General features: G+C 56.3%; 1 protein-coding gene across 6 annotated transcripts; it reads left to right on the top strand.

Moving 5' to 3' along the window:
• The first annotated feature begins 14 nt into the window (after nucleotides 1–14).
• On the top strand, nucleotides 15–9,642 carry DHX58 (DExH-box helicase 58). Of its 6 annotated transcripts, none has more exons than XM_033848510.2 (13): nucleotides 15–147; nucleotides 685–853; nucleotides 1,064–1,265; nucleotides 1,649–1,839; nucleotides 3,405–3,518; nucleotides 4,114–4,240; nucleotides 4,394–4,585; nucleotides 5,262–5,524; nucleotides 6,064–6,213; nucleotides 6,306–6,467; nucleotides 7,184–7,374; nucleotides 8,647–8,743; nucleotides 9,039–9,642. In XM_033848510.2, exons 2-13 carry the CDS (start codon nucleotides 686–688, stop codon nucleotides 9,222–9,224), a joined length of 2,043 nt encoding a protein of 680 aa, XP_033704401.1. In that variant the 5' UTR covers nucleotides 15–147; nucleotide 685; the 3' UTR covers nucleotides 9,225–9,642. The 6 variants fall into 6 exon arrangements, with proteins under 6 accessions (XP_033704401.1, XP_033704402.1, XP_033704404.1 ...); XM_033848511.2 differs by lacking the exon at nucleotides 15–147 and adding an exon at nucleotides 298–439; XM_033848513.2 differs by lacking the exons at nucleotides 15–147; nucleotides 9,039–9,642 and adding exons at nucleotides 379–512; nucleotides 8,898–9,028.
• The last annotated feature ends 636 nt before the right edge of the window (nucleotides 9,643–10,278 follow it).

Below are 10,278 nucleotides of genomic sequence, written 5' to 3'. Positions count from 1 at the left end.
TAGCAGACTGACCCTGTTCCGCCAATACTGCCTGCAGGCTGGGGCTGTTCTTCTCAGCAAGCCTCATGCCTGTCCCGCGCCCCCGGGGCGATGGGGCTTGCCCGGCTGCAGCCCCCCACTTCTCCCTGCTGTCTGCTCCTGGTCCAGGTGAAGACTCCACTCCTGGGGGAGGGGCTAGCAGGACCCAGGAGGAAAGAGAGGGTGCCTTGCTGTCAGCAGCACTTCTCCCCCTCCCTCCACCCCTCACCCTCTCACTCCCCCCTCACCCACCATAGCCCCCCACCCGGGCCCCCTGGAGCGCACAAAGTTTTTTCTGTGGGGCAGCGAAGGGAGATTCCTAGGTTGATCTCTGCAGTGCTGGCTCCTCCCCTCAGTTTCAGTTTCCATTTCCTGCTCAGCGGAGCCCAGCAGCATCTGGGCTAAGCCGGCAGGGCTGCAGGTGAGACCCGGGCTGGCACGGGGCAAGTGTGGTCTGTGGTACTCAGCCTTTCCCCTGCCCAGATCGGTTTCCGGTAGGTCCCACCGTTGCCCTGCCCCCTTCTCCCTCAAGCTGGATGGTGTCCGGGGCACAGGGAGTTCCCTACGCAAGACTGAGCTGGCCAGGAGTGGAGAGTGGCTCTGAGGGGTGCCGGGCCTGGGAGGGAGCCAGGAGGAACAGTGGTCTGAGCTCCCTGCCATTTCCAGAATGGAGCTGCGACCCTACCAGTGGGAGGTGATCATGCCTGCCCTGGAGGGCAAGAATATCATCATTTGGCTGCCCACGGGCTCCGGGAAGACCAGGGCAGCTGCTTATTTGGCCAAGAGGCATCTAGAGACTGTAGACGGAGCCAAGGTGGTTGTGTTGGTCAACAGGGTGAGTGTCCTGCCCTCCCCCCAGCGGCGTCTCAACTCCTCGGGTGCCTCTCAGGACCCTCCGGAACTCCAAAGCGGCTGTGACCGTCTCTAAGCTCACCTGTCTTTTCACCCATTCCAGAACTCAGCCATGTCCTGGGGGTCACCTTACTCCCCCTATTCCCCAGGCCCTGATCCAGCTTCCTCTCCCCATCTCATTCTCCACCCCCAGGTGCACCTGGTGACCCAGCATTGTGAGGAGTTCAGCCGCATGCTGGGCGAACGCTGGACCATTACAACCCTGAGTGGGGACATGGGGCCACGAGCTGGCTTTGGCCACGTGGCCCAGAGGCACGACCTGCTCATCTGCACAGCTGAGCTGCTGCAGAAGGCACTGACCAGCCTGGAGGAGGGGGAGCATGTGGAGCTCAACGGTGAGGGCTGGGGGCAGGGGGAAAGGGTGCACCCCTGAGGCCCCCTGCCTGCCAACCCCAGGGCTCCTGTTCTAGTAAAGGTGTTGGGACATTTCATGGGATGAGGCGTTCCCCATTCACCAAACCCCAGCATACACCCCAGTAGAAACAGACCTGGCTAGAGTGCAGGGTCTTGGGCAAGTACCTTCCCCCAGCTGAGCCTCAGTTTACTAACCTGTAAAATGGAGGTAAATCGGCCCTGCCTGGCCCATTCTCTGGGGCCTAGCTGCAAGCCGTGAAGGGAGGAAGGAATTCTCAGATGAGTTGTGGGGACTACATGAAACAGCTTATGGGAGGAAGGGCTTTGCAAACTTAGGTAATAACCTTCTCTTGTGTGGCTCCAGCCTTCTCCCTGCTGGTGGTGGATGAGTGTCACCACACTCACAAAGACACCGTCTACAACGTCATCCTGAGCCGGTACCTGGAGCTTAAACTCCGGAGGACCCAGCCGCTGCCGCAGGTGCTGGGTCTCACAGCCTCGCCAGGCACTGGCGGGGCCTCCACGCTCAATGGGGCCATTGACCACGTCCTGCAGGTCAGCTTGGCCCCTGTGACCCTCCCACCAGAAACCTCCCTAACCTGTCCTGCCTTACGCCATGCCCATCAGCCCTCTCCAGACTCCCCCAGGCAGGGTTCAAGCCACTTCCCCACCTAAGCCCCAGCCTCGAATGACTTCTTGTCGCACTTATTCTATCTCCCAAGTCCACTCTGGCTTACAAAGTCCCACGTGACCTAGGCCTTGCCTACCTCCCACCCTCATTTCCTGCGCCCTTCCCCTCACTCCCACTATTCTGGCCTTCTCTCTGTATCTTGAGCACGGCAGGCTTGTCGTGTCTCAGGACCTTTGCACTTGCCATTTCTTCTGCCCTGAATGCCTTTACCCTGCACTTTACTTGTCAGGCTCTTTCTTGTCATTCAGGGAGCAGCTTAAATGTCACGTCTTCGGAGTTTTCCCTGATCATCACTGCACTCTTTTTTTTTTTTTAATTATTTATTTAATTATTTATTTTTGGCTGCATTGGGTCTTCATTGGTGCACATGGGCTTTCTCTAGTTCCGGTGAGCGAGGGCTACTTTTCGTTGCGGTGCGCGGGCTTCTCTTTGCAGTGGCTTCTCTTGTTGCGGAGCACGGGCTCTAGGCGCACGGGCTTCAGTAGTTGTGGCACGCAGGCTCAGTAGTTGTGATGCATAGGCTTAGTTGCTCTGCGGCAACTAGTGGGATCTTCCTGGACCAGGGATCGAACCTGTGTCCCCTGCATTGGCAGGCGGATTCTTAACCACAACGCCACCAGGGAAGTCCCACTGCACTCTTTCATATCATCCAGTTTTATTTTTTCAGAGCTAGTTAACACTACGTGAAATTCTCTCATTCTATTACTCTTTTTTTTTATTTATTTATTTATTTTGTTTTGCTGTACGCGAGTCTCTCACTGTCATGGCCTCTCCTGTTGCAGAGCACAGGCTCTGGACGCGCAGGCTCAGCAGCCATGGCTCACGGGCCTAGCTGCTCCGTGGCATGTGGGATCCTCCCAGACTGGGGCACGAACCCACGTCCCCTGCATCGGCAGGCGGACTCTCAACCACGGTGCCACCAGGGAAGCCCTTAAATTTTAATTTATTTATTTGGCTGTGTCAGGTCTTAGCTGCGGCACACGGGATCTTTGCTGCGGCATGCGGGATCTTTCATTGCAATGGGCAGGCTTGTCTCTAGTTTTGGGGCACGGGCTCCAGAGCACGCGGGCTCAGTAGTTGTGGCGTGCAGGCTTAACTGCCCCGCGGCATGTGGGATCTTAGTTGTGGGGCCAGGGATCGAACCCGTGTCCCCTGCACTGGAAGGCGGATTCTTAACCACTGGACCACCAGGGAAGTCCCTCATTCTGTTACTCTTGTTTATCACCTGTCTCCCCAACTCCAATGTAAGATGCTCTGTATCCCTGGTAACTAGAACAGCACTGGGCATAGAGAAGGAGGTCAATAGCTATTTGTTGAATACATGAGTCTCCACTCCCAATGGCCCTGCCTCAGCCCATCCTGCCCCAAAGCTCTGCCCATTGTCCCCACAGAACCCCCCATTCCAGTGAACCCCTCTCTGTTGCCCCAGCTCTGTGCCAACCTGGACACGTGGCGCATCATGTCATCCCGGGACTACCGCTCCCAGCTGCAGCACAGCGGCCAGCCCTGCAAACAGTACGACCTCTGCCACAGACGCACCCAGGTGCGTGGGGGGCGGGCCGTGGCAAGGGGTGGGGTCTGGTGTGAAGTTAGAGCACCTGGGGTTGAGCTCTGACTCCACCCTCACTAGCTCTGTGGTTTCAGGTTATTTGCTTTTGTCTCAGCCTCCATTTCCCCTTTTTGTGAAATGGGGCAGATACAGCCCATGCCCTCAGCCTGCTGTTTCGTTGGACTCAGATGCCACCGTGGGCATCTCTCAAAACCCTGGGCACGCTTTGCAAACCGTAAAGCTGGGCCACTTTGTGCTGAGGCTGTTCCAAGCTCTCTCCTGCGGTGCAGACACTGTCTGGTGTCTGCTATGACAGGGCTGGACAAGGACTAGACATCACTGTGCTCAGGCCAGAAGTCAAGGATTCCGACGTAGCAGGAGCGGGGGCGGGGGTGCAGGACCCCGACCTCTCCCTCCAGCCAGGACTCCTTTCACACCCCAGCCGGCCTCCCTGGGGGGCTCCCTCCTGTCCAGCTCCGATGTGCCGGCAGTAGCGGCGCAGCTTCACCCGGAGATCAGCGTCCCCTCTGGGTGCCCATTCCCCCGATGTGTGTGGGAAACCCCTCACACCCTCACTCTTCTTGTCCAGGATCCGTTTGGCGACATGCTGAAGGAGCTCATGGACCAAATCCACGACCATCTGGAGATGCCCGAGTTGAGACGGGACTTCGGGACGCAGACCTACGAGCAACAAGTGGTGGAGCTGAGCCGGGATGGTGCGAGGGGCGGTTCTAGGGAAGGGGTGTGCGGCCGGGTCGGGCCGGGGCGGGGCCAGCCTGGGCGGAGCCTTTCGGGGGCCGTAGTCTAGGCGGAAGTGGGCCCTGGAGGGGCGTGGCCACTCAGGCCCTGCGAACCCTGCCCTCCCTCAGCGGCTGAGGCGGGGCTCCAGGAGCGGCGGGTGTACGCGCTTCACCTGCGTCGCTACAACGACGCACTGCTCATCCACGACACGGTCCGTGCGGTGGATGCCCTGGCCACTCTGCAGGATTTCTACGACAGGGAGCGCACCACTAAGACGCAGATCCTGCGTGCCGAGCGCTGGCTGCTGGCGCTGTTTGATGGTGAGGCTCGCAACTGAACTGAAGGTCAGAGGCCAGCCAGGACGGAGGTGCCAACGTGGGTGGGGAAGGTGCCAACGAGGGTACTGGGGCCCGAATTTTCTAACCAAAAGTCAAGGCCGTGGATATGACAAAAGATAATATGCCCTCATTTGTGAAGGTTTGCATAGATATAAAAACGAATTCATGTTTTTGACAGAGATTTTTAAAAAACCATTTAATTGGGACGGTCCTTGAAGGTTTGGGATGTGTGGTACCTTTAAACTGGGAAAGTGAGGTGGTCAGAGGATGAAATGTAAGGCTAGAGGAGGCCTCAGCACAGGCTGGAGGGCAGGGATCTTTCTGAAGAGACCTGAGTTGAGTCAGACCCCAGGAGCAAAGATTAGCATGAAAATGTCCAGGGTCATCCTGGTAGCTGGGTTGAAGAGGGGTACTGGATGAGGTGTGTGAGCAAAGGATTCTACACTGTAGGCCCCCGACCTAAGGCTGGGCAGGCAGAGGGTATCCTTAAATGTGCTTTTGGTGCTGTTCAGGGGAATTAGGCAGGAGCAGGTGTCGTCAGGCACCCCCGGACCCCAAACTCCTGTAATCTTATCCCCATGAGTCCCCCACGCCCAACCCACGCCTTGCCCACCTCCAGACCTGAGTCCTGCGCTTCTGCTTTGGGCTTTTCTGGCAGACCACAAGAATAAGCTGGCCCACCTGGCAACTCGTGGCCCAGAGAACCCGAAACTGGAGGTGCTGGAAGAGATCCTGCAGAAGCAGTTCAGTAGCCCTGACAGCCCCCAGGGCATCATCTTCACCCGGACCCGCCAGAGTGCTCACTCCCTCCTGCTCTGGCTCCAGCAGCAGCCAGGCCTGCAGACAGTGGCCATCAGGCCCCAGCTGTTGATTGGGGCTGGGAACAGCAGCCAGAGCGCTCAGATGATCCCGATGACCCAGGTGTGGGTTCTGGGGAAAGGCGCTGAGGGTGGGGCTTCCCTAGTGGGGAAGGGGAAGGGACAGGATCTTCAGCACAGAGCAATGGGGGACTGATTAGCTCCAGGCAGAGGGCAGAGAGCTGGGGGGAAGAGGTAGACACTGAGATCCCCAGTGTCGAAGGTTCCCCCGACCTGGAGATCTCTGGGGGAAGAGAGGCAGAGGCTTGGGGATCTGCAGGGAGAGGCGAATGATGTCCTCAGGACAGGGAATCAGGGGTCTGGGGTCCCTTGCATGAGAAGAATAGGTCCATGAGGGCTCCTAGAGTAGAGGGGCAGGGACCTTTAGGGACTCCTAAGGGAGACGGGGGTTAGATGGGTACCTGGGAAGATGAGCAAGGTCCTGGGGCTACTTGAAGATAGAGGTGGGGACGCAGGGTTCCTAGGGAAAGGGGACAAGATTGTGAGTAAAAGGGCTAAACCAGGAGAGGCTGGGCTGGCAGGAAGATAGGCCTCAACCTACCTCATTTACCATCCTCTTTCTCCTCCCCCACTTCCCCCCAGAGGGACCAGCAAGAAGTGATCCAGAAGTTCCGGACTGGTACCCTGAACCTCCTGGTGGCTACGAGCGTGGCAGAGGAGGGGCTGGACATCCCCCAGTGCAAGGTGGTGGTGCGCTATGGGCTCCTGACCAATGAGATCTCCATGGTCCAGGTGCCCAGAGCATCCCTCCCCAAATCAGCCCTCAAAGGATGCTGTGTGGGACCCCAGCCCCACTCAGGCCCCTCTGTTTTCTCTTTTCCCAGGCAAGGGGCCGTGCCCGGGCCAGCCAAAGTGTATACTCATTTGTGGCGGCCCAAGGTAGTCGGGAGCTGAAGCGGGAGCTGACCAATGAGGCGCTAGAGACTCTGATGGAACGGGCAGTAGCTGCTGTGCAGGAGATGGACCGGGCCAAGTACCAGGACAAGGTTTGTGGGCAGCCTGAGTACCCTACGGGGAAGGGGACTGAAGACACTCTACCTAGAAGGTCCCTGACTGCCACACACATACACTCCCCTGGTCCCCCTTCCTCTGGGGGCTAGCCTGGCCCACCTGGGGAAGATCTGAATGAAGGGAAAGGTAGAGGCTGGGGGTGGGGCTTCCAGGGAAGGCAATGGCTGTTCTCCAAAATGCCTTGGAAACAGGCCTTATCCAGGGCTTTGAATTTATCCTCATCACCAAATATTTTGTGTATCTGTGAGAGCCGCCTTACAGCCCTTCTGGAACCAGGCAGCAGGGAAACAAACAGACACATCCACAAAATAAGCCCAGAACCAGGGCTTAAGTCAGTTCCCCTGAGGCAGGGTCACTATCGTCCAGCCTTGTTCAGGATGGTCCCTATTTACTCCTGTTGTCCCAGCATAATTATTAATGATGCCCCATGTTAGATTAAAAGAAGCCACTTTGCACAAAATCCTCCAAAGAGGGAGTAAAGATTCAGCAAAAAGACTTGCCTTCCTCATATTTTTTTCCACCCCATATTTTTTTCCACAGAGCTGCTTCTAAAAAGTCCAGGGATGGTTGAGGAAGTCCCTTCTGGGTGCTAATAATCTGAGGTCTTTGGGAGCCCTTTGTCCCCCTGGGAGCATTCCTGGGGTCAGGTCTCTCAGGCCCCAACCGTGCCCCATGTCCCCTCCCACCCCAGATCCAGGCTCTGCAGCGGGCAGCCTTGGTCAAGCGGGCAGCCCAGGCGGCCCAGCGGGAGAGTCACCAGCACAAGTTCCTGGCAGAGCACGTGCGGCTCCTCTGTGTCAACTGCACGGTGCCCGTGGGCTATGGGAGTGACCTACGGAGGGTGGAGGGTACCCACCACGTCAATGTGAACCCCAACTTCTTGTGAGAACTGTAGAAGGGGCTGTCGGGATGGGAGGCGGGGAGAGAAGAAGGGTATGATGGGAGATGGAGAACCCCTCCCATCCAGACAGTGCTTTGAGGGTTTGGAAGGTTAAAGAGCATTTTAACAACTACCAAGTATGCATTTTCACGGTAGTCTGAGTAGACAGGTCTTATCATCACCCCACTTTACAGGTGAGGAAACAGAGGCTCAGGCTAAGTGACTTGCCCAAGCTCCCACAGCCCCTATGTGGTTGAGCAAGAGCTGGAATTCAGGACGCCAAATGCTGAGGGGCCACAGACTGGCCCCCTGGTCCTACCTACTTTGTTTTTTAATATTTATTTATTTTTGGCTGCATTGGGTCTTAGTTGCGGCACTCAGGATCTTTCGCTGCAGTGTGTGGGTTCTTCGTTGTGGCGCGCGGGCTTCTCTCTAGTTGTGGCACGTGGGCTCATTAGCTGCAGCACAGGGGCTCTGTAGTTGAGGCGCACGGGCTCAGTAGTTACGGCACCTGGGCCTAATTGCCCCGCAGCATGTGGGATCTTGGTTCCCCAACCAGGTGGTCCTACCTACTTTGAAGACATCAAGAGGGGCTAGTTGTCCCTGAGCCATCCCCTCATCTTCCACCCTCTAGAGGGTAAACTTTCCCTATCCTCCATCCCTTCATTATTTATTAGGTACCTGCTATGCCAAGGATCTTCACACAGGTTCTCTCATTTGAGGAGGTAGCATTTCAACTAGGACTTGTCTTGAAGGATGCACTGGGTTGGAATGTGAGATGAGGAGAGGCAGGGATGATGCAACGGGAATAATTCTGGTTGACTTGAGTGGAAGAGATGGTGAAGGATGAGATTCTGAAGGAACACAGACTGGCCTGTGGAGGACCGTGAAGGTCGGGCTTGAAAGTTCAGCCTTTGTCCTGTAGGCAATGAGGAGTCTTGGAGGGATTTTGAGCAAGGGAATGTCACGGTCAGATGTACATTTGTAGAGGGTCACTCTGACAGTTGGTGGAAGGATGATGTGGGGTTGAGAGTAAGGATGGAATGGGATGGAAGGACGGGGCAGGGAGAGCTGTTGGGGGACTGTTGAAATCATCCAGGTGGGTAGTGCTGAGGTCTGAGCGTGGCAGAAGAAGGTGCCGTGAAGGCAGCCTCTCGACAGGCAGGAAGGCCCAAGGCCCAGGCGCAGGCTCGGCAGGCAGGAGGGCATGAGATCTGGGGCTGGGGTTGGGGGTGTGGTCCATGAGGGCTGTGGCCACGCCCATTCTTCTCCAGGATCTACTACAACGTCTCCCAGGAGCCTGTGGTCATCAACAGAGTCTTCAAGGACTGGAGGCCTGGAGGTGTCATTAGCTGCAGGAACTGTGGGGAGGTAAGTGCTGGGGCCGTGGCCCTTAGCACGTCTTGAGAAGTCCTCGGTCTGAGAGAGGAAGCCCAGCCTCTGCCATCAGGGTGCCCTCACTGGGATGGGGGAGGCAGCCCTGCCCCAGGAGCTCCCAATCTGAGGAGTTGCACCCCTGTCTTAGGGAGCCCACAGTGTGATGGGGGAGATGGCTCTCAGGCTGAGGTGGGAGACATAGGCCCAGCATTCATGAACTCCGACCTGAGGAGAGAAGCCCAGTCTGAGGACAGAGGTGCAGACCTGGTCATCTCTGTCCCACCCACAGGGCTGGGGTCTGCAGATGAACTACAAGTCAGTGAAGCTGCCAGTACTCAAAGTCCGTAGCTTGCTGCTGGAGACACCGCAAGGGCGGGTCCAGTCCAAGAAGTGGTCCCGCGTGCCCTTCACCGTGCCTGACTTTGACTACGTGCAGCACTGTGCCCAGAGCCTGGCAGACTTCTCCCTGGACTGACCATCTTATCCCTGCAGTGCCTGCTGTAGCCTGCAGGGGGCGGGAGAATCCACAGCAGCCACCATCTCCTGGGCAGAGCCTGGGTCCAGCCCCTCCCTCCCGAGTCACCAGCTCCAGGCTCCCGGCTGACCAGCCACAGAGGAACCCTGGGCACCCAGGCTGGCTTGGACTCCCACACTGAGGAAGCAGCTGGAGAGCCACAGCTCATCCCAGACCCCCCTTACACGTACACAGACACCTTCGTATGCAATGGCTGGAGCTGGTGGGGGGAAACTGAGGCAGAGGCCCCACTGTACTAGGCATCGCCAGTTTCCCTTGGCTTCAACATTCCTTCCCTGCCAAGGCCACTTGTAGGCTTTGAGATTCTCCATAAATTAAAAATAAAGAAGTAGAACTCATGTAGAAAGTGGGTGGTATTTTTAGAACAGATGTGTTGAGGTATAATTGACATAACTGTCCCTATTTATGGTGTGCAATTTGATAAGTTTAACGTATGTGTGCGCTTCCACAATCAAGATAATGAACATCACCATCACCCTCAAAACTTCCTTGCTCCCGATGTAACCCTCTTCCCCTTCCCCATCCACCAATCTGCTTTGTGCTGTATTTCTCTCTTTTTTTTTAGTTAGTTTTGTTTTAATTAATTAATTTATGTTTTGGCTGTGTCAGGTCTTGGTTACGGCATGCAGGTTTCTTTCTAGTTGTGGCACGTGGGCTTCTCTCTAGTTGTGGCTTAACTGCCCGTGACGCGTGGGATCTTAGTTCCCCGACCAGAGATCGAACCTGCGTCCCCTGCATTGGAAGGCAGATTCTTAACCAGTGGACCACCAGGGAAGTCCCTGTGCTGTATTTCTAATGTTCAAAGCTTTTTAAAAAAAAATTTTTTGAACACCCCTCTTTATGGCTATATCATGTAACCTTGATTTGGAGAGAGCATCAAAAGTCTAAATTTGAGAGCCACTGAGAATGTGAGGCCTTTCTGCCTCCTCCACCCCATAATAGGCTCATACCCCAGTGCCCCCCTCTCCATCCTCTCCTAACCCCCAGGTCATCT

This window comes from Tursiops truncatus, chromosome 20 (genome assembly GCF_011762595.2).
Source record: "Tursiops truncatus isolate mTurTru1 chromosome 20, mTurTru1.mat.Y, whole genome shotgun sequence".
Lineage (NCBI taxonomy): Eukaryota > Metazoa > Chordata > Mammalia > Artiodactyla > Delphinidae > Tursiops > Tursiops truncatus.
Note: the sequence above shows the minus strand (reverse complement) of the source record. Positions and strands in the feature narration are given on the sequence as shown.